Raw genomic sequence first — 23,673 nt, 5'->3', positions numbered from 1 at the left:
GTAGCGCATGTCACTGTCCCTGGCCCGTAGTCAGTGCTTAAATGTTGGCCTTATTTATATTTTTCATATGAAGCCCCTCTTAACTACTTTCTCACTTTTAGTCTGATTGCCAAGTCCCTTGGATGTTGATTTGGAAAGACAAAGAGGCAGCATCGTAGTTTATCAGGTGCATGTAATCAGTCTTCCTTGTTTGTTTATTTTTTAAAGATTTTATTTATTTTAGAGTGCGTGAGCAGGTGGGGGGGCAAAGGGAGAGAGAGAATCTCAAGCAGACTCTGCACTGAATGCAGAGCCCGACAGGGGGCTCAACCTCATGATCCTGAAATCATGTCAGTCTTCCTTGTTAATAGCAATTTCTGTGGAATGGGATTAGGGACTAATAAATAGGAGTTTGGCCTTTGCTAAATTGGTATGTAAACTGCTTTCATGGGCTGGGCATCATGTTATGCTTGCTCTCAGGCTCTGTTTGCTTAATAATTAGACTTGTCTTGGCAGAGGAAGTCAGTCTCCTTGACTAAGTGATGAGATTTTGAGATTTTACAGGTAAAAAAAGTGACTTCCCTGTACATTTGTAGGGGTGGGAAGGGCAAATACATTTTTAAAGTCTGTGGTAAGAACCCAGCTTTAGTTTCTGATTCTATCAAATTACCAGTTACCTCTCAATTTATTCACTTACGTATTCGGAGAAGATTCTGACCCTCCTAGGAAGTACTAGGATGGTTGGTGAGGTACAGTTTTATCAGTAGCTTCCTGTTTCTCCTTGTCAGCTATTCGTATTTTTTCTTTCAGTTTTCTTTGTATGTCCTTTGCCTATGTGTATTTGTTTTTTTGAGAGATGTTTTTCTTACTGATTTAGACTATATATTATAACATCTTTTGTTATATTTACTGTTATTTTTTGTTGTTGGCATATTTACTTAAATTGTTTTAAAATTAATGGACTTTATTTTTTTAGAGTAGTTTTAGGTTTACAGAAAAGTTGAATGGAAAGCACAGAGTTCTCACATACCCTTTAAACCCTCGATCTCTGCCCACAACATTTTTCTCTATTATTTTTTTTTTAAGATTTTATTTATTTATTTGACAGAGAGCACAAGCAGGGAGAGCAGCAGAGGGAGAAGGAGAAGCAGACTCCCCGCTGAGCGTGGAGCCCAACATGGGCTCGATCCCAGGATTCCAAGATCATGTCCTGAGCCAAAGGCAGATGCTTAGTTGACTGAGCCACCCAGGCGCCCACTTTTCTCTATTATTAACACCTGGCATTAGTGTGGTACATTTGTGAATTGATGAGCCAATATTGATACATTATTATTAAGTCCGTAATTTACATTAGGATTCATTCTTTATGTTGTACATTCTGTGGATTTTGACAAATGTATAATGACATCTACCTACCATTAGATTATCATAGAGAATAGTTCCATTGCCTTAAAAATCTCCTGTGCTTGACCTTCTTATCCTTCCCTCCCTACCCTGCTACCTGCACCCCTAATACCTGACAACCACTCATCTTTTTCTGTCTCCATAGTTTTGCCTTTTCTAGAATATCATATAGTTGGAATCATATGCTATGTCGCCTTTTCAGATTGGCTACCTTCACTTAGCCTCTGCATTTAAGCTTCCTTCATGTCTTTCCATGGCTGATAGCTCATTTCTTTTTTATAACTGAATGATATTCCATTGTATGTATAGACCACAGTTAATTTATCCAATTTAGATATTTTTATCCTGTGTTTTTTCACCCTGATTGCTCATGTCTTTTCACATTCTGTATTAATTTCCAATTTAAAAAAAATTGTGGTAGAAAACATATAATATAAAATTTACTGAGTTGCCTGGGTGGCTCAGACGGTTAAGCTTCTGACTCTTGATCTCAGCTCAGGTCTTGATCTCAGAGTTGTGAATTCAGGCCCCATGTTGGGCTCTGCACTGGGCATGGAGCCTACTAAATTAATTAATTAACTAATTAAAATAAAATAAAATAAAATTTATCATCTGCTTTGGACTGAATTATGTCACTGTCTTCCCCCCGTTCCCCAAATTCATTTCTTACCTGTTTTTACTTTTGTTTCCTATGTTTTAGTATCATAGCCAAGAAATCATTGCTAAATCCAGTGGCATGAAACTTTCCCCCATATTTTCTTATAAGGATTTTGTAGTTGTAGCTGTTATGTTTAAGTCTTTGATCCATTTTGAGTTAATTTTTGTATATGGTGTAAGGTAAAGGTCCAACTTTATTCTTTTATATATGGATATTCAGTTCTCCCAGCATCATTGAAACTGATGTCATTGAAAACACTGTCATTTCCCCATTGAATGGTCTTGGCACTGTGTCAAAAAAATCATTTAACCATACATACAAAAGTTATTTCTCTCTATTCTATTCCACTGGTTTATATGTCTATCTTTATGCCACTGTTTGGATCTTGATTACTGTAGCTTTGTAGAAGGTTTTGAAATCTCCCATATGATCTAACTTTATTTTTCTTTCTCAAAATAGTTTTGGCTATTTGGGGTCCCTGAAGATTCCATATGAATTTTAAGATGGAGCTTTCTATACTTCTGCAGAATATACCATTGGGATTTTGATAGGGACTGCATTACCTGTAGATTTCTTTGGGTGGTTTGACATATTAACAGTGTTGTCTTCCACCATGAACATGAGATGCATTTCTATTTATTTGTGGCTTATTAAATTTCTTTCAGTGGGGCGCCTGGGTGGCTCAGTTGGTTAAGCATCCAACTCTTGGTATTGCCTCAGGTAATGATCTCAGGGTCGTGGGATAAAGCCTGCGTCGGGCTCTGCCCTCAGCTTGCAGTCTGCTTGACATTCTCTCTCCCCGTCTTTTTCTGCCCCTTGCCCCACTCTCTTATTCTCTCTCAAATAAATAGTTAAAAAGTTTTCTTTCTGCAGTGTTTTACAGTTTTCAATGTGCAAGTCTTTAGCCAACTTGGTTACATTTATTCCTGAGTGTTTTATTCTTTTTGATGCTCCTATAAATAATGTCTACTTTAAAAAAATTTTGTAAGGCTTTTTTTTTAACCTTTACATTCAATCCACTTGGGATTTGCTTTGGTTTATGGTGAGATGTGAGCCTTTTCTCCCTCCCTCCCTCTCTTCTTCCTCATTTTAGTAAAATGATTGTCTCAGCACCATGTATTAAATAATCTTTTCATTTCCCACATATTTGTGGTAATGCATTCATCATATCCTAAATTTCCATTTTTTTACCAGAGCGGTCTTTTCTGAGTTACCCATGTTGTGTTGCTGATCTACTGATTCCTGTGTTCCTCTTTAGAATGGCGTGCAGTGATTGTCCCATCTTGGGAGTGGCCATGCACCAAGTGGCCAAGCCATTTGACCATTTTCCCGTGCTCTCCACGTCCTTAAGAATTTGGCCTTTTTCCTTTCCGTGTTTGTTATCGGACAAGTGTCTGCCCATTAGCTTCCTCAGTGTCCGCTACATTTATTCCATTATTTCAGTTTTGCAAAATGATTCTGCTAACCTGGAGCATGTGGATATTGCTGAGGCTTCTAGTAGTTGAAGCCTTCTAAAGCATACTTCTCTTTCCTCTGCCAGATACTCGTTGGTTTGGTGGTGTACCTCTTATTTCCTTGGGCAAGAAGACAGTGAAGCAACCAGTATACGTAAGTATCCGGATGAAGGGGCTTTGGCTGGATTCAGAGGCAGGTGATCAGTTTTCTGGTTTTATCCTAAACCTGTAACTCCATCATTTTCTTTTCAACTTGCTCTAACTGCTTGCCTCTCAGTTTACCTAAGAGGTACATGTATTCTCTGTGTGTTCACTTGTTTGCTCACTTAAGAAAAATAGATTGAATGTGCTGGGCACACTGTACACATCACTGGGAATATAGAGATATGAAGTAGACACAGATTGTTCTCCTTGTGTTGGCCTCAGTCAGAGGCAGGCTAGAAAAGCAGTTGTCATGCAGTGTGGTAAGTGCTGTGATAGGGAGAGGATTTATGTAATATGGCAGAGGGACACTGAATCCAGACTTGAGGTTCAGGGATAGCCTCCCACAAGAAACGGCATTGAAGGTAAGACCTTAAAGATGGCTAGCAGCAAGTCAGACGAAGGTGTTTGGGGAAGAGCATTCCAAGTAGAAGGAACAGTATGTACAGGAGTCCAGAGGTAAGAGCATGTTGGGTTCCATATTATGTTGAGAACAGGGTTTCTTTTTTTTTTTTTAATTTTTTATTGTGATGTTAATCACCACACATTACATCATTAGTTTTTTTTTTAATTTTTTTATTGTTATGTTAATCACCATATATTACATCATTAGTTTTTGGTGCAGTGTTCCATGATTCATTGTTTGTTCATAACACCCAGTGCTCCATGCAGAACGTGCCCTCCTCAATACCCATCACCAGGCTAACCCATCTCCCCACCCCCCTCCCCTCTAGAACCCTCAGTTTGTTTTTCAGAGTCCAAAATCTCTCATGGTTCGTCTCCCCCTCTGATTTACCCCCTTCATTCTTCCCCTCCTGCTATCTTCTTCTTCTTCTTCTTCTTTTTCTTAACATATATTGCATTATTTGTTTCAGAAGTACAGATCTGTGATTCAACAGTCTTGCACAATTCACAGCGCTCACCATAGCACTTACCCTCCGCAATGTCTATCACCCAGCCACCCAATCCCTCCCACCCCCCACCCCTACTCCAGCAACCCTCAATTTGTTTCCTGAGATTAAGAATTCCTCCTATCAGTGAGATCATATGATACATGTCTTTCTATGATTGATTTATTTCACTCAGCATAACACCCTCCAGTTCCATCCACGCCATTGCAAATGGCAAGATCTCATTTTTTTGATGGCTGCATAATATTCCATTGTGTATATATACCACCTCTTCTTTATCCATTCATCTGTCGATGGACATCTTGGCTCTTTCCACAGTTTGGCTATTGTGGACATTGCTGCTATAAACATCGGGGTGCACGTACCCCTTCGGGTCCCTACATTTGTATCTTTGGGGTAAATACCCAGTAGTGCAATTGCTGGATCGTATGGTAGCTCTATTTTCAACTGTTTGAGGAACCTCCATACTGTTTTCCAGAGTGGTTGTACCAGCTTGCATTCCCACAAACAGTGTAGGAGGGTTCCCCTTTCTCCACATCCCCGCCAACATCTGTCATTTCTGACTTGTTAATTCTAGCCATTCTGACGGGTGTGAGGTGGTATCTCATTGAGGTTTTGATTCGGATTTCCCTGATGCCGAGCGATGTTGAGCACTTTTTCATGTGTCTGTTGGCCATTTGGATGTCTTCTTTGGAAAGATGTCTGTTCATGTCTTCTGCCCATTTCTTGATTAGATTATTTGTTCTTTGGGTGTTGAGTTGGATAAGTTCTTTATAGTTTTTGGATACTAGCCCTTTATCTGATAGGTCATTTGCAAATATTTTCTCCCATTCTGTCGGTTGTCTTTTGGTTTTGTGGACTGTTTCTTTTGCTGTGCAAAAGCTTTTTATCTTGATGAAGTCCCAAGAGTTTATTTTTGCCCTTGCTTCCCTTGCCTTTGGCAATGTTTCTAGGAAGAAGTTGCTGTGGCTGAGGTGGAAGAGGTTGCTACCTGTGTTCTCCTTTAGGATTTTGATGGACTCCTGTCTCACACTGAGGTCTTTCAACCATTTGGAGTCTATTTTTGTGTGTGGTGTAAGGAAATGGTCCAGTTTCATTCTTCTGCATATGGCTGTACAATTTTCCCAACACCATTTGTTGAAGATACTTTTTTCCATTGGACATTCTTTCCTGCTTTGTCAAAGATGAGTTGACCATAGAGTTGAGGGTCCATTTCTGGGCTCTCTATTCTGTTCCATTGATCTATGTGTCTGTTTTTGTGCCAGTACCATACTGTCTTGATGATGACAGCTTTGTAATAGAGCTGGAAGTCCGGAATTGTGATGCCACCAGCTTTGCTTTTCTTTTTCAACATTCCTCTGGCTAATTATTAGGGGTCCCTTCTGGTTCCATTCAAATTTTAGGATTATTTGTTCCATTTCTTTGAAAAAAGTGGATGGTGTTTTGATGGGGATTGCATTGAATGGGTAGATTGCTCTAGGTAGCATTGACATCTTCACAATCTTTGTTCTCCCAATCCATGAGCATGGAACGTTTTTCCATTTCTTTGTGTCTTCTTCAATTTCTTTCATGAGTATTTTATAGTTTTCTGAGTACAGATCCTTTTCCTCTTTGGTTAAATTTATTCCTAGGTAACTTATGGTTTTGGGTGCAATTGTAAATGGGATCGACTCCTGAATTTCTCTCTTTGGTCTTGTTGGTGTGTAGGAATGCCACTGATTTCTGTGCATTGATTTTATATCCTGCTACTTTACTGAATTCCTGTATGAGTTCTAGCAGTTTTGGGGTGGACTCTTTTGGGTTTTCCACAAAAGTATCATATCATCTGCAGAGAGTGAGAGTTTGAGTTCCTCTTTGCCGATTTGGATGCCTTTGATTTCTTTTTGTTGTCTGATTGCTGTGCCTAGGACTTCTAATACTATGTTGAATATGTTGAATAGCAGTGGCGAGAGTGGACATCCCTGCTGCATTCCTGACCTTAGGGGGAAGGCTCTCAGCTTTTCTCCATTGAGAATGATATTCGCTGTAGGTTTTTCATAGATGGCTTTTATGATATTGAGGTATGTACCCTCTATCCCTATACTCTGAAGAGTTTTGATCAAGAAAGGAGGCTGTCCTTTGTCAAAGGCTTTTTCTGCATCTATTGAGAGGATCATATGATTCTTGTTCTCTCTTTTGTTAATGTATTGTATCATGTTGATTGATTTGCGGATGTTGAACCAACCTTGCAGCCCAGGGATAAATCCCACTTGGTCATGGTGAATAATCCTTTTAATGTACTGTTGGATCCTATTGGCTAGTATTTTGGAGAGAATTTTTGCCTCCATGTTCATCAAGGATATTGGTCTGTAATTCTCCTTTTTGATGGGGTCTTTGTGTGGCTTTGGGATCAAGGTAATGGTGGCCTCATAAAATGAGTTTGGAAGTTTCCTTCCATTTCTATTTTTTGGAACAGTTTCAGAAGGATAGGTATTAATTCTTCTTGAAATGTCTGATAGAATTCCCCTGGGAAGCCATCTGGCCCAGGGCTTTTGTTTGTTGGGAGATTTTTGATGACTGCTTCAATTTCCTTAGTGGTTATAGGTCTGTTCAGGTTTTCTATTTCTTCCTGGTTCAGTTCTGGTAGTTGATAATCTCTAGGAATGCATCCATTTCTTCCAGGTTATCTAAGTTGCTGGCATAGAGTTGTTCATAATATGTTCTTATAATTGTATTTCTTTGGTGTTGGTTGTGATCTCTCCTCTTTCATGATTTTGTTGATTTGGGTCCTTTCTCTTTTCTTTTTGATAAGTCTGGCCAGGGGCTTATCAATCTTGTGAATTCTTTCAAAGAACCAGCTCCTAGTTTCGTTGATCTGTTCTACTGTTCTTTTGATTTCTATTTCATTGATTTCTGCTCTGATTTTTATTATTTCTCTTCTCCTGCTGGGTTTAGTCTTTATTTGCTGTTTTTTCTCAAGCTCCTTTAGGTGTAGGGTTAGGTTGTGTATTTGAGACCTTTCTTGTTTCTTGAGAAAGGCTTGTATTGCTATATACTTTCCTCTTAGAACTGCCTTTGCTTCCCCTCTCTCATGCTCTCTATCTCATTCTCTCTCTCAAATAAATAAATAAAATCTTAAAAAAAAAAAAACTGCCTTTGCTGTATCTCTAAGACTTTGAACAGTTGTGTTTTCATTTTCATTGGTTTCCATGAATTTTTTTAATTCTTCTTTAATTTCCTGGTTGACCCATTCATTCTTTAGTAGGACGCTCTTTAGCCTCCATGTATTTGAGTTCTTTCCGACTTTCCTCTTGTGATTGCGTTCTAGTTTCAAAGCATTGTCGTCTGAAAATATGCAGGGAATAATCCCAGTCTTTTTGTACTGGTTGAGACCTGATTTGTGACCTAGGATATGATCTATTCTGGAGAATGTTCCATGGGCACTAGGAAGAAAGGGTATTCCGTTGCTTTGGGATGGAATGTTCTGAATATGTCTGTGAAGTCCATTTGGTCCAGTGTTCCATTTAAAGTCTTTATTTCCTTGTTGATCTTTTGCTTAGATGATCTGTCCATATCAGTGAGGGGGGTGTTAAAGTGCCCCACTGTTATTGTATTGTTGTCAATGTGTTTCTTCGCTTTTGTTATTAATTGCCTTATATAATTGGCTGCTCCCATGTTAGGGGCATAGATATTTACAATTGTTAGATCTTCTTGGTGGATAGACCCTTTAAGTAGGATATAGTGTCTTTCCTCTTCTCTTATTACAGTCTTTGTTTTAAAATCTAATTTGTCTGATATAAGGATTGCCACCCCAGCTTTCTTTTGGTGTCCATTAGCATGGTAAATGGTTTTCCACCCCCTCACTTTCAATGTGGGGGTGTCTTTGGGTCTAAAATGAGTCTCTTGCAGACAGCACATCAGTGGGTCTTGTTTTTTAATCCAATCCGATAGCCTGTGTCTTTTGATTGGGGCATTGAGCCCATTTACATTCAGGGTAATTATTGAAAGGTATGAATTTAGTGCCATTGTATTGCCTGTAAGGTGACTGTGACTGTATATTGTCTGTGTTCCTTTCTGATCTATGCTGCTTTTAGGCTCTCTCTTGGCTTAGAGGACCCCTTTCAATATTTCTTGGAGGGCTGGTTTCGTGTTTGCAAATTACTTTGATTTTTGTTTGTTCTGGAAGCTTTTTATCTCTCATTCAATTTTCAATGAGAGCCTAGCTGGATATAGTATTCCTGGCTGCATATTTTTCTCGTTTAGTGCTCTGAAGATATCATGCCAGTCCTTTCTGGCCTGCCAGGTTTCTGTGGATAGGTCTGTTGCCAATCTAATGTTTCTACCATTATAGGTTGCATATCTCTTCTCCTGACCTGCTTTCAAGATATTCTCTTTGTCTCTGAGACTTGTAAGTTTTACTATTGGATGTCGGGGTGTTGACCTCTTTTTATTGATTTTGAGAGGGGTTCTGTGTGCCTCCTGGATTTTGATGCCTGTTTCCTTCCCCACATTAGGGAAGTTCTCTGCTATAATTTGCTCCAATATACCTTCTGCCCCTCTGTCTCTTTCTTCTTCTTCTGGGATCCCAATTATTCTAATGTTGTTTCGTCTTATTGTATCACTTATCTCTCAAATTCTGCCCTCATGATCCAGGAGTTGTTTATCTCTCTTTTTCTCAGCCTCTTTATTTTCCATCATTTGGTCTTCTATATCGCTGATTCTCTCTTCTGTCTCATTTATTCTAGCAGTTAGTGCCCCCATTTTTGATTGCACCTCATTAATAGCCTTTTCGATTTGGTTAGATTTTAGTTCTTTTATTTCTCCAGAAAGGGTTTCTCTAATAACTTCCATGGTGTTTTCAAGCCCAGCTAGTATCTTTAAAGTCATGATTCTGAACTCTGTGTCCAACATGACACTAATGTCCGTATTGAGTAGGTCCCTGGCCGATGGTACTATCTCTTCTTCTTTTTGTTGAGGTGCTTTTTTTCGTCTTGTCATTTTGTCCAGAGGAGAATAGATGGATGAGAGAACAAAATGCTAACAGGTTAACAACGTCCCCAGAAAATATACTCTAAACAAATCAGAAAAGACCTGAAACCAGGGGAAAGGAAAGGGAAAGAAAGAAAAAAGAAAGAGAAAAAAAGAGAAAAAAAGATAAAAACAAAAACAGAACAAACCAAAAAAAAAAAAAAAACAGAATATGATCAAATATGATCAGGCTGGTGCATAGATCAGTGCCACACACTAGATTTTGTGTGTATTTTGGTCCTTTGGAAGAAAGTGCCTCCTAAATTTTTAAGGAAAGAAAGTCTTATATATGTATAGAATAAGGGTTGATACGATGAAAGGATGGAATATTAGTGTAAAAATGAAAATTATGAAAAATTTTAAAAAAGGAATTGATCAGAAGGTGTTCGAAAAAATAAAGAAGAGGATTAAGAAGAAGGAAAGAAAGAAAAAAAGGGGGAAAGAAAGTGATCAGGCAGGAGACTGGAAAAAAGCCATATACTAGAGATTTAGGGTATATTTTGATATGTTAGAAGAAACTATCTCAAAACTTTAAAGAGAGAACAACTTATATATATATATGCCAAAAATAAAGGTAACAACTATGAAGGGATAGAATATGACTCTAAAAATGAAAAATAAAAATGTTTTTTTAAAAAAAGGGATTGATAAGATGTTGGTTGGAAAAAGGAAAAAAAAACAGTTAAAAAAAATTAACTTTGAAAGACTAATGAATCATGGTAAAAAAGCCATGAATTCTAAGTGCAGTATTCTATCGCTGGAGTTCTCCCATTCTCATCGATTGGTAAACTTGGTCTTGGCTGGCTGTTCTTGCTGATCTTCTGGGGGAGGGTCCTGTTGCCATGGTCCCCAAATGTCTTTGTTGGAGGCGGAATTGCCCCGCCCTTGTCGGTTCCGGGCTAAGCAATCTGCTCGGGTTTGCTCTCGGGAGCTTTTTTTCCCTGCAAGCTTTCCCTACAGCTTTGGAGGACGAGAGTGAAAATGGTGGCCTCCCAAACTCCGCCCCGGGGGAGCCGAGAACTCGGGGCCTCGCTCCTCAGTGCGCCCCCAGAGAAAAGCAGTCAGTCACTCCCGTCTACCCGGTCTCCGGCCGTATTCCGTGCTCACCCGGCCTGTGACCGAGCGTTTCTATCTCTGGCACCCGCTCCTGTGTGGAGTCTCCAAACCCAGCAGATCCCTGCGGTGCGCTCTCGCGCCGCTCCTCCTGGGGGAGGGAGGGGAGTCTCCCCGGATCTGCCGCTTGTTGGATCCCTGCTGGAGAAGCAGTGGCCCGACTGTCACCGATCACAGTTTATGGCAACCCGGAGCTGAGAGCTTGCTCCTCAGCTCTGTCTCTGCAGCCGGCTTCCCCATTCCGATACCTAGGAGCTGTGCCACACTCAGGGATCCCGGGTTTTTCTGTGACCCCGAGGGTCCTGAGACCACACTGTCCCGCGAGGGTTCCACCCCCGGCTTAGCCACTGGAGTGATGTCCCTCAGCCGAGCCGGCTTCTAAAAGTTCCGAGTTTGTGCTCCGCGGCTCTATCACTTGCCAGAAGCAGCCAACGGAGGCCCCCTCCCCCGCCGTCTATCCTCCTGAATATCGCCTCGGATTCACTTCTCCACACATCCTACCTTCCAGAAAGTGCTCGCTTTTCTGTACAGAGAGTTGTTGCTATTCTTTTCCTCGATCTCCTGTTGAGTTCGTAGGTGTTCAGAATGGTTTGATCCCTCTTCAGCTGAATTCCTGAGACCGGACGAAATCCAGGTCTCCTACTCTTCCGCCATCCTGCTCCGCTGAGAACAGGGTTTCTCATCTGTGGCACTGTTGACATTTTGGGCCAGATAATTCTTTGTTGGAGGGGCTATTACAGTAGAATGTTCAGCAGCAGTCCTGGCTGTCGGCCACCAGATGGCAGTAGCACTACCTCCCCAGTTGTGACAACTACAAACCTCTTCAGGCATTTTGCCGAAAGGGCCTTCCAGGAGAAGCCAAAATCACCCCCAGTTGAAAACCATGGGGTCTGAAATCATATAGGATGATTATTTGGGAAAGTCAAAATGGTAGGATATTGGCAGTTCCATAGGATTCTGCCTAGTAATTTGTGTGGCATGGTAACAGCGTTAGGATGAGTGATAAGGGGTGAGATTGCAGAGATAGTGAGCAGAGTCCAATAAGAAGGCCTCAGCAGCTGTCTGAGTGTGAACATGTTCTGACTAGACAAAATATTTAGGTGAACCTTCCAATATGCAGACCATTTGAGCCCTTGAGGAGTGGGTTCTTTAAGGAGCTTTCTCAAAAAGGACAATGCCAGGGGTGCCTGGGTGGCTCAGTCGTTAAGTGTCTGGCTTTGGCTCAGGTCATGATCCCAGGGTCCTGGGATCGAGTCCCGTGTCGGACTCCCTGCTTAGCCAGGGATCTGCTTCTCCCTCTCCCTCTGCCTGCCTCTCTGCCTACTTGTTCTCTCTCTATGTCAAATAAATAAAATCTTTTAAAAAAAAAAGAAAAAGGACAATGCCATTAGTTGAACTTATTTTTAAATTTATTTTTTAGTTGTGATTGATGTGGCCTGCTTCCCTCCCTCCCTCCCTCCCTCTCACCCTCCCATCTCCCCATCCCTGTTTTTCTCTTTCAACAATTACTTAAACATGTGTTACGATTTCTTATAGGTTGTAGATGTATCAAAAGGAATTGTTAATGCAATTAAGGATCCAGATTCCAGAGGGAAATCTTTTGCCTTCGTTGGGTAGGTGACTAGAGTTTGACTTTAAAATTGTGCTACCTGTTAAAATGAACTAATTGTAATGATTTACAAGAACAATAACTTCTAAACATGTCACTACAGATTTATTTGTTGCATTTTTAGTATTTTTCTTCAACTGTATTTATTCCAGAAATTTTATTCCCTTAGCCCTGAGGTCAGTGTGTCTCAAAGAGCTGTCCAAAGGCCGCTATTGTCACAATCTCCTGAACAGTTCTATTAAATCAGAATTTTGAGTGAACTGGGCAATCTGCTTTAATAAATGATTTTTCTGTCACCAAAGTCTGAGAGAACCAACTGCCCTAGACTATTACATATACTTAGTCCAGTGATCACCAAGGATGGTTTTGTACTACTCCAGTGATGTTTTAACATATAAAGGATATTACTATAGATTCAAAAACACAAACAATACTTTTAGGGAATAAGTACAGTTGCAAAATTAAATTGCTTTTGATAGAGTAGTGCAATGCCCCCAAAAGGTTGGACATGGATGGTTTAGGGTACAGTTGCTTGTGCTGTGCAAGACTGATCATTTATGATATGCTCTCTTTGCTCTTAGGACAGATGGGGCACAGTTAAGCTGTGTGACTTACCTGATTTTATTAAATCCTGTCACAGCTGGATTTAGGACCTTTTTTCTGACTTAACTAAAACGAAAAAATTAAGACTCAGTCCACCAGATTGATAGGTACCAAATCACCTAATAATTGACCCAGAACTCTGTCATTCTATGAAGCAAACTAATGACACCCGATGTTCCGTGAAAGGTGAGAATCTGATTCAACAATTAAGTGATAGCTTAATTCCTAAGAAATATTTGCTTCCAGAGAAAAGACACTTTTCTCTTTAAGCCAGGAAACATAGTATATATTCCCAGGATTATGAATTCATACATTGTTATGTTTTTCACTATTGTTATAGGCTTAGTTTAAGTAAAATTTTTGTCAGTGTAAAAAATCATATTGTGTTTTTGTATCTAGTAGCTGCAGATATGTGCCCCTCTCCGAGTTCCTAGTTCACTGTGTTAGCACAGAGTTATATACTCCAGGAGAATTAGTCACAAAAAGTGTGTTCAGCTCCAGGTCAGCCCCCTCCGGTCTCTTTGCTGAGCTGCAGTGCGCCGTACTTGTTCGGCATGTTGGTGGGAAAGGAAGTGCTAGGCATGGCAGCGTACGCATTTTGTGTGTGTGAAACTCTAGATAGGCACCTGCGTTTCTCTTTTTGTCTCTTTAGCCCAGGGGAAAACTTCGCTTATTTCTCAGACACTTTGAGGTGAAGGCAAAAGCATAGGACCTTAATTTTGCTCCTAGTGTTTTCATAGTTATTAACTATAGGATGTTGGTCCATTTTATCATTCGTTTGTTAAATATCTCTTGATAGACACACATGTACATAAAACTTTGAGAACTAATAAAGTCAGCAAGGTCACAAGGTACAGGATTGGTATATAAAACTCAGTTTCCATATATTCGCAAATGAACAATCAAAATAAAATTAATAAATAATTTTATTCACAGTAGCATCAAAAGAATACAGTACTTAGGTATAAATTTAACAAATACAAGACCTGTATCTAGAAAATTGCAAAACACTGCTGAGGGAAATTAAAGAAGAGTTAAGTAAACAGACATTTCATGGTCATGGACTGAAATAGCCAATATTGTTAAAATGGCAGTTTTCCCCAAATTCATCTATTTATTCAACCCAATCCTATCTATAGTCCAGCAGGTTTTTTGTTTTTTTTTTTCAAAAATTGATAAATTAATTCTAAATTTATAAGGAAATGCAAAGATCCACAATAGCCAAAACCATTTTGACAAAGAAGACTAAAGTTAGAGCACTTAAATTTCCTAATTCCAAAACGTACTCTAAAACCACAGTTATAAAGACTGTAGTACTGGCATTAGAATAGAATATAGATGAATTAAACAGAATTGATAGTCTAGAAATCAGCCTTTGTGTTTATGGATGATTGATTTTTGACAAAAGTGCAGTGACACTTTGTGGGGAAAGAATAATCTTTTCCACAAATGGTCCTGGGAAATCCACATGCAAAAAATTGAACCATACGCCCTTAACTTCACACAGTACATGAAAATATTAACTCAAAATATATTAGAGACCTAAATGTAAGAGTTAATACTATAAAACTTTTGGAAGAAAAATAATCTAGACCTTGGGCTAGGCAGAGATTTTTTTATTTTACTTTTTTAAGATATTTATGTATTTATGTATGTATTTATTTATTTATTTTAGAGGGAGTGTGAATGGGGGGAGGAGCAGAGGGGAAAGGAGAAGGAGGGTGAAAGACTCTCAAGCAGACTTGGCACTGAGTGTGGAGTTGGACACGGGGCTCGATCTCACAACCCGGAGACATGACCAGAACCAAAACCGTGAGTTGGACGCTTACCCAACTGAGCCACCAGGTGCCTCAGGCAGAGATTTTTTAGGTGTGATATCAACAGCATACTTCATAAAAGGAAAAACTGATCAATTAGACTCCACCAAAATGGAAAATTTTTGTACTTTAGAAGGCACCATTAAGAAAATGATGATGTGTGTGGGGAGATCATCGGCTAAAAGGCAGGGTGGGGTGGGTCAGAGAGGTATATGGAAACCTTGAGGACCGAGGAGAAGATAGGAAGTATTCCCTGGGAACACAGAAGAACACCTCTTGGGAGAGCATAGTAGGGTAGCAAAGCAGAACGGAGTCTTCCATTTGAAGTTAGTGATCAGAAATACAGGTGAAGCCAGGGAGCCCAGTTGTATTTTCTCTCCAACTCTGTCTTGCTGGGGTTCTGGCACAAAGAAGGCAGATACTTTCATGAGCCAGAGGAGGGACTTGGCTACGCTAGTATAGTGGAGAGGTGGCTGGGGGACAAGGTTTTGCTGAGACTATTTGCAAAGGAATGACTATGATGCTGAACCATGAAACCTAAGCTGGGAAAGACACAGGCTTCAGTGTGCCTTTCTCTGTGAGCAGAGGCACTTAAACCGGTCCTTGAGTCACAGTTAATGGAACACAAAGTGCTTCAGAGCAGCTGAAGAGCAAGTATATTACATATAATTAGTTTACCCATGATACCAGTATTGCTTGTCATTGTGAAGATTACAAATTGTTCTTTGGCATAGCTTGTATGCCCTGCAGTGATCCTTACAAATCCTTCTGGAACTTGAAGGAAGCTACTTGAGGCCTTTGTCTCATAGTTCCCCTCGCTGACATTTTCGTGTTTTTTGTTTTTGTTTGTTAAAATGTCAGAACGAGGAGTTTCTCACTGAATTACCTTCATTCAACTCTTGAGCTCTCACAGGCTTTCTGAGGCAAAGGGGACTAGGCAAACGGGAGAAGAGATACTAAAATGTATTATAAGCAATAATAAATATTAAAAACTAGATTGTACCAGTACAAAATTATTTAGATCTGTGGGATAGAAAGTCCAGAAGCAGTCTCAAATATATGTAAGAATATATAGTATGTGACATTTCAAAATATGGGGACAGGGTAGATGATTCAGTAAATGGTATTATACCTTTACCTTATATCAATACAAAAATACTTTGCAGAAGGAAAGTATGTTATGGATTAAAGAACCTCAAAGCATTAGAAAAAATATGTCGGGGTGCACCTGGGTAGCTCAAGTTGGTTAAGCGTCTGCTTTGGCTCAGGTCATGATTCCAGAGTCCCAGATCGAGCCCCACATCAGACTCCCCAACCAGCGGGGAGTCTGCTTCTCCCTCTGACCCTCCCCCTCTTGTGCTCTCTCTCTCTCTCAAAATAAATAAATGAAATCCTTTAAAATAAAAAGAAAAAATATGTGGGAATTTATGTCACTGGTTAGTGTAGAGGGATTTTCTAAATATAAAATCAAACCATAAAATAAATCAGAACTTTTGCTTAAGTGAAATGTTTAAACTTGTGTATGCCACAAAACACTTAAACATTAAAAAGCAAAATACAAACAGTAAAAAATATTTCCAATATTACAAAATATTGTAATAAAAAATATTACAAACAGTAAAAAATATATATTCCATTAAAATATAAAGAATTCTGGGACACCTGGGTGGCTCAGTCGGTTGAGCATCTGCTTTCAGCTCAGTCGGTTGAGTGTCTGCCTTCGGTTGTGGTCCCGGGGTCCTGGGATCGAGCCCCGCATCAGGCTCCCTGCTTGGTGGGTAGTCTGCCTCTCCCTCTCCTCCTGCTCGTGGGCATGTGTACTTTCTCTCTCACTCTCTCACTCTCTAAATATACACACACACACACATACACACACACATATACGTATATATAAAGAATTCTTACAAATTGTTCTTTGTAGTCGGGACTTCAGGAGGAAAAAGAGAAAAGAAAGAAGTGTATGTAGCTAAAACTGTATAAAGAAAAATAAATATCATTAAAGTAATGCAAATCAGAATGTTGGGGTACCTTTTTTACCTAGCAGATTGGCAGAATTTTATGACTAAACTCATTTTTGGTGAGGGGGCTGCTAGCATTTTAGGTGAATTGATAGGACCTTTTTGGAAGGCAGTATGGAAGTATTCAATAAAAGCCTTAAAATTTCTAAGCATACTCTGAGCCAGTTCCACTTCTAGAATACATTATAAATACATAATTATGGATAAGTATAAATGTTTGCTGTAAGAATGTTCATTAAAGCATTATCTTATAAAGGAAAAATATATTTTAATAGCTTAAATATCCCCCAAGTTGGGAATTTATCAAATAGTTATGATTACATGCAGTACAATTTATGTGATCATTAAATATGTGCTAGAATATTGAGTGACATAGAAAGGTGATTGGGATTTAATGTTAAATGAAAGACATTACAGAATAGGATGACCTGTGTAATCTTACATTTATAAGAGCAAAAAAATGTGTATGTGTAAGGGGATGAGAAGGCCACATTAAATATATTAACTTTATCTTTGATGGGATTATGGGTGAGTTTTCTTTGTGCCAGTCTGTATTTACTGCAGTGCATATGTGTTTCCTCTTTCATAAAGAAAATGTTATTTTGTTAAATTTGAAAAGAAAATTTGTAAGGAGCCAATAATTTGGAGAACTGTAAATTTTCTTTCTGTAGGCCCAATCGGTACCTCCTTTTTGACCTGGTGCAGTATGTCTTTGCTATGGCTCACAGACCCTTCCTGCCGTACCCTTTGCTGCATTTTGCCTATCGGTAAGTAAAGTGTTTCTTTTTATGCCTTCTAAAATAGAGCTAACGCCATACATCTGTTTGTAATGCTGTCATTTAGGGTTATAGGGAGTATGTTCGTTACAGTAGAGCCTCTATCTCTAACTAGGAGGTGCTCCTGATGTCTTGATGTTAGTCTAGGACAGAACCAGGGGTGTCTAAGAAAGGGAAATGTGGATTAGTGTGGATGAGAAAAACAACGTGCGTTGAGAGGTTAAATCTGCAGTTCTTCAGATTTTCTCATTAGAAACCACTGAGTTTTAATTTGGAGAAGTGTCTTGCTCGGCAGGTTGTTTGAAGGAGCAATCAGATTTCCCTCTGTTTCATATCACCCACCCAGACGTGGGAAAGGATCCTTCTTTATGAAACCAGTCTGATCATATAATTGGGGAAAGGAGCCAGGTTGATTCAGACTTGACCTTGTGGTTGCCTTATCTTCTTTCTTCTTGTCCTGCCTCTTGGTTCACTTCTTCCCTTTGCAGGTTTAGAATCTCAGAGTGATCATGTCACATACTAGTGGTCTGGTCGGGGAGAACTTCCCATCCAGTTTGCGAGGGATTGACTTATAAACCAACATGGCACTTCACTCCTGCATTCATTCAACACATATTTCTTGAATGCCTACTATGTCTGAGGCAAGGCACTAGGGACTCAAGATATTATACTAAACCCTTAGAAAGCTTGTGATCTAACACACATGTCAGAAAAATAGGCAGAATGCAATGTGATGATACTGTTTATTGGGGGTGTTCTGTTTTTCAAGCCGTCTGCTTCATTCTCACTTAATACTCCATGACTGACATAGGGAAGAGCATGAAGTATATGTGAAGGAGGCGGGTTGGGGGCCAAGCACAAGGAATACCTCCGTTTAAAGGACCTGCAGAGTCAGGGAAATTTATCAAGAAGCTCAAAGTGAGTCATCAGACGTGTAAGTGAAAAAAGTGGAGCATTTGGAAGCCTAGATATCAAGGGGCTAGGGGGTGTTTTAGGGAGGAAATGACTGTTTCAAGAAGGGAAGCCAGGCTTCCCTTCCTGTACCTGGGACAGTGCTTGGCACACAGTAGGTACTAAGTCGGTAGTTGTGGAATAAAAGGCTATAGAAAAGTCAGGTAAGGTGAAGGACTTAAAAGTATCCACTGGAGTGGGTAGTGAGGTCATTCTGATAGTGGCTTTGGTGCAGCCAGACCGCTGGGAGCTGCTTCCTTGGCCGTGCATGGAATTGAGAGTTACTGCATAGTGGAGTTGCCATATGCAAACGGAGTGGCCCACCGAGGACACGGAAATGGACAACGGAGGTCCTCTGTTAACACACAGCCAGAGCACAGAGTTGGAGGTTTGTGGGGGGTGTTTTAATTACGCTATAATAGCCCATTAAAGTGCCATCGGGACAGGTTGTCTGGAATCTGAGACTTTGTTCCTGGAGAAATTTTGACCCATCTTCAGCTTCCTTTTTCATTTTTTTATGCACATTGGAGTGATGTTTTTAAGTTTTTAGAAAGCTGTGGAACCCCGCATTCAGTGACCCCCTAGAGACCTACTAGGTAAATCAGATAGAAGCAGAGCTGCTCTAGCTGTAGTGATGGGCGATCCTCAGAGTACATACTCCCAGCCTTTGCCCCCAGTGCTCTGTGGGGGCCCTGAGGAATTCCTAGGGCACCCTGGATACAGGCTGAAACCCCCTGCCCCGAGGATACTTAACAGGAACTCGGTGGCAGATAAGGAAAACCCTGTTTTCAGTAAGAGTGGAGAGATGGCATTAATTGAAGCAGGCAGCTCTCTCCTCCTGGGTTTTATGTTTGCTTCCTGATTTGAATCATTCGTCTTAGGCTTCTCCTTACTTTTGAATTTTTTTGGTTCCCTTGGGGCTCCTGCTTTTAAGGATAACAATTTGCATCTTAAATACTACTCCGCTTGGCCCACGTTCTTAACAGAAGCATATCTGAATGGCTGAGGTTTAAATTAGATTAGATGGCACTGACTTCTCTGAATGTCAGATATTTTTTGTTTGTTTTGTTGGTAGTAATGCCTTTAATTTTCAGTTGTTCGGATTTGTTGTGTCTTCCGTGGAGAACAGGGCTGCTATCAGTGAGGGCAGTGAGGCTGGGTTAGCTTGAGAGGAGACGTAACCTCACAGGTAGTGGTGCCAGGATATTGGTTATTTTCTTAAAAACAAAACAATCAGTGAGCCTCTGCCTCTATGGCAGCCTTTCTCCTGGTGCTTCTTGCAGGCTAGCTTCAGTATTGGGTATGGAGACGCTTATCACATGCGCTATATTTATGCCTTTTTCCAGATGGGTAGCACGACTCTTTGAAATGAGTCCATTTGAGCCGTGGACAACAAGGGATAAAGTGGAGCGGGTGAGTATGTGATGAACAGCTGCCTGGCCAGGTACGGGGCAGAGAGCTACAGAGATGGATACGTTAGAACTGAGTTTTGTTTGCTTGCTGGCTTGGGTTATTTGCATGCTCTTGTCCGCTATCCTGAGGTGAGCCCCGAGGCTTGGGCCCTGAAACTCACCCCCCCTCGGCCTGCTCCAGCTGTAGGGGTGCTGCCTTAGTTTCCCTCCAACGTGATCTGTTTTCCTTCTCTGCTGGATCATTCCCAATGGCACACAGACATGCCTTCAGGGCTCCGTTTTTTTAAAGGTGAAACCCTCCCTTCCCCTTTGTCCCTTCTAGCCACCATCCTGTTTCTGGGTCCTTTTGAGTCCTAACTCTTCAGAAGAGCTGTCTATTCCCGTTGTTAACCGTTGCTTACCTGTCTTTCTAACCCACTCTGTTCAGGCTCTTATTCCATTTCTGCCCACAAGCTGCTCTTTTCCAGATTACCCATGATCACCCCTTCTTTCTCTGAACCCTCACTTGCCGGTCTGTTTTCTGGCCATCTCCGTATTCCCTTGCTTTTCTTCCTCTCACTCGGCCATGCGTTTTGGTTTCCCTTCCTGGTTTACCTTCTTCTCCCTGATCTGTAAATGTTGGGGGACTGACAAGCTCTTTCCTCAGCGCTTTTGTATCTTTGCTCATTCTCTGAACGACCCTCCCCTCGTCCCATGCCCCAAGCTGCTGTCTGTGAGCTCACAGCTGCATTTTTATCTCCAGCCTTGAATCGCCCCCGCCTTCCCCAGCTGCAGACTCTTACGTCTATTTGGGTCTAATACAGTTTTCTGAAACTTAACATCTCCACAAATAGAACTGCAAACCTGCTTCTCTCCTGGCCTCTCTCATCTTATGTTAATGAGATCACTGTTCTCTCTGTTGCTCAAGCCAAAAACCTAGGAATTCTCCCCTGATTTACTCCTTTCTCTTACCAGTCTAAGCCAGTATTGTCCAGCATAACTTTCTGCAGTGACGGCAATGTTCTGTAATCTACAGTGTTCAAAATGTAGCGACTAATGATGTGATGTATGGTGATTAACATAACATAATAAAAAAATGTAGCAACTAGCAACATAGGACTGTTGAACGTTTGAAATATGGCTAGTGCAACAGCAAAAATAAGATTTTAAGTTTAATTTTAATTCAACTTAAATGAAAATTACCACATTTGGCCAGTGGCTACTGTATTAGGCAGCACAGCCGTAGACCATCAACAGGTATCCTTCAGGCAGCCCTCAAAATATATGCCAGATCCTACAACTCCTGCCTCTCCCGGCCCTTTGTTTTGTTTGGTTTTTCAACTTTTTATTCTGAAAGTGTATGCAATAAAATTGAACATTTTTGGCTGAAAGAAAGGTGTCCACTCTGCCTACCCTAATCCAAGTAGGTTGATTATTCCTTTCTCATTCTCTTGACCAGTCTTGGGCTGCCTGCCTGTCTTGTCCCTCTACAGTGTGTTGGGTTCCAGAGCTCTGGCTCTTTCTGTCTTGCTGTCTCCCGTTCTGGTCTCCCACACTGCAGGTAAAAGTATTTCGAGGAAGAACACAAAATAAAATAAAAATTCTGTTTTGTCTCTACCTTTGAAGACCTGTTGACCTTTTCTCAACGAGAATAGCCCAAAGATCCTCTGAATGTTACCTAGAAGTTAAAACATAGAGAAGATGAGAAAGTAGTCCTCGGGGAGCAGACGTGAATGGGGAAGGCCTGGTCCTCCCCTCTGACCGGCTGTGTCTGGAAAGCTGCGACTGTTTTCAAGATATCCCTTCTGCGTTCATGAAAAACCAGACAGGAGGACTGACTGTCTGAATACTTGAGTGTATCTCGTGCAAATGTGCCTCTTACACTGATAATGGAGCGGGTGTGGATACAGTAGGCCGAACGGGCTTTGGATTTGGAGGCTGCCTCACAGCACTCCGGTCAAAATTGATTCTCTTCATGTACTTGTGGATGGTCTAGGATCGTGGAAGTCTTCCAGCTCATTCTCCTCTACAAACAAGATGGGTTTGGTGTTTTAGATCTTGGTGAGTGTCGATCAACCAGATGAAGTATAGAAGGAGCATAAAGGTTAATGGATTATCTCTTAATGAGCAAGGAACAATCTCCTTAATTCAGCAGTGCGAATGGAAGCAGGAAGCCTGTGCACAAGGGAGAATAGGGGAATGGGCTGCTTCTGCATTAGCCCCTGTTTTATTTTCTTCCTGGACCTCCTGTGAAGCCACCTTGACAATGTGACTGGTGCTTCTCCATTGCAGATTGATTTGGTTCAGTCTGGGGAATGGCTCATCTGGAGCCAGTGTTCTGTGTTCGTGGGTAGAGCTGTTTGTGCTGATATTTGGTGACCTTGCCTTTTTCCTTCCCTTAAACTCTTTTTTTTCTTTGGTCTACTTTTAGTGAGGTGCAGGAATCAAAAGCAGCCACGTGTCCTTTGGAGACAAGTCTCGGGGATGGGACTCAGGCCAGCTTGAATGTTTCAGAGTTCGGTGAGATAGCACTTTGTGTTCTTGGTCAGGTCTCAGAGTTCTCCATGGTTCTGTGTGTTCACAGCTTCACATCACGGACATGCTGTTACCTCACCTTCCCGGCTTGGAAGACCTTGGAATTCAGGCCACACCCCTGGAGCTCAAGGCCATTGAGGTGCTGCGGCGCCATCGTACTTACCGCTGGCTGTTGTCCGAAATGGAAGACGTGAAGCCGGCCAAGACGGTCAACTTTTAGTGGCCCCTGCGCTGCCCTGGTTTTTCTGTGTCGGTCGGGTCGCCCGGCTGGTGACAAGCCCACTGTCATCAGAGAATCCTGTATATAGTGAATAAGATCCTTCTATTAAACCATCTGAGGTTAAATTCGGCTGCAGCTTTTTCTTTCCTCATTTATAAAATGAGAAGTTCAGTCACTCAGAATTTATACATAATTTCTTTAAATACATATTTAATAATGACATATTTTTCATTTATTCCCTGAAATATTGAAATGATTTGAATTTTCCTATGTCAGGCTATGTCTGGCATATGTTTTGGAAGACAGGAACCCCTTTTTAATGTCCAAGTATTGTGATGACCCTGAGTGATATGGGATTGTCTTTTAATATCCATTAATTGAGAAAATATTGAGTGTCCCATAACTAGCCTGAACTTATTCACACTTAAGATATTTCTTTTTTTTTAAATTTTTTTATTGTTATGTTAATCACCATATATTACATCATTAGTTTTTGGTGCAGTGTTCCATGATTCCTTGTTTGTTCATAACACCCAGTGCTCCATGCAGAACGTGCCCTCTTTAATACCCATCACCAGACTAACCCATCCCCCCACCCCCCTCCCCTCTAGAACCCTCAGTTTGTTTTTCAGAGTCCATCATCTCTCATGGTTCGTCTCCCCCTCTGACATACTCCCCTTTTCTTCCTCTCCTGTTATCTTCTTCTTTTTCTTTTTTCTTAAAATATGTTGCGTTATTTGTTTCAGAAGTACAGAACTGTGATTCAACAGTCTTGCACAATTCACAGCGCTCACCGTAGCACATACCCTCCCCAGTGTCTATCACCCAGCCACCCCATCCCTCCCACCCCCCACCACTCCAGTAACACTCAGTTTCTTTCCTGAGATTAAGAATTCCTCATATCAGTGAGGTCATGTGATACATGTCTTTCTCTGATTGACTTATTTCACTCAGCATAACACCCTCCAGTTCCATCCACGTCGTTGCAAATGGCAAGATCTCATTCCTTTTGATGGCTGCATAATA

At 40.8% G+C, this 23,673-nt stretch overlaps 1 protein-coding gene across 1 annotated transcript in view; it reads left to right on the top strand.

Moving 5' to 3' along the window:
* NDUFA9 (NADH:ubiquinone oxidoreductase subunit A9) overlaps positions 1–22,771 on the top strand; it is a 41,441-nt gene extending 18,670 nt beyond the window's left edge. The window contains exons 7-11 of the mRNA XM_027594953.1: positions 3,582–3,649; positions 12,264–12,340; positions 17,446–17,541; positions 19,848–19,914; positions 22,477–22,771. Of these exons, the coding sequence (XP_027450754.1) occupies positions 3,582–3,649; positions 12,264–12,340; positions 17,446–17,541; positions 19,848–19,914; positions 22,477–22,647 (479 nt within the window). The 3' untranslated portion in view covers positions 22,648–22,771. The remainder of the gene's footprint in view (positions 1–3,581; positions 3,650–12,263; positions 12,341–17,445; positions 17,542–19,847; positions 19,915–22,476) is intronic.
* The last annotated feature ends 902 nt before the right edge of the window (positions 22,772–23,673 follow it).

Source organism: Zalophus californianus, chromosome 9 (assembly GCF_009762305.2).
Source record: "Zalophus californianus isolate mZalCal1 chromosome 9, mZalCal1.pri.v2, whole genome shotgun sequence".
Classification (NCBI taxonomy): domain Eukaryota; kingdom Metazoa; phylum Chordata; class Mammalia; order Carnivora; family Otariidae; genus Zalophus; species Zalophus californianus.
The sequence above is the reverse complement of the archived record's forward strand: the minus strand, read 5'-3'. Positions and strand labels throughout refer to the sequence as shown.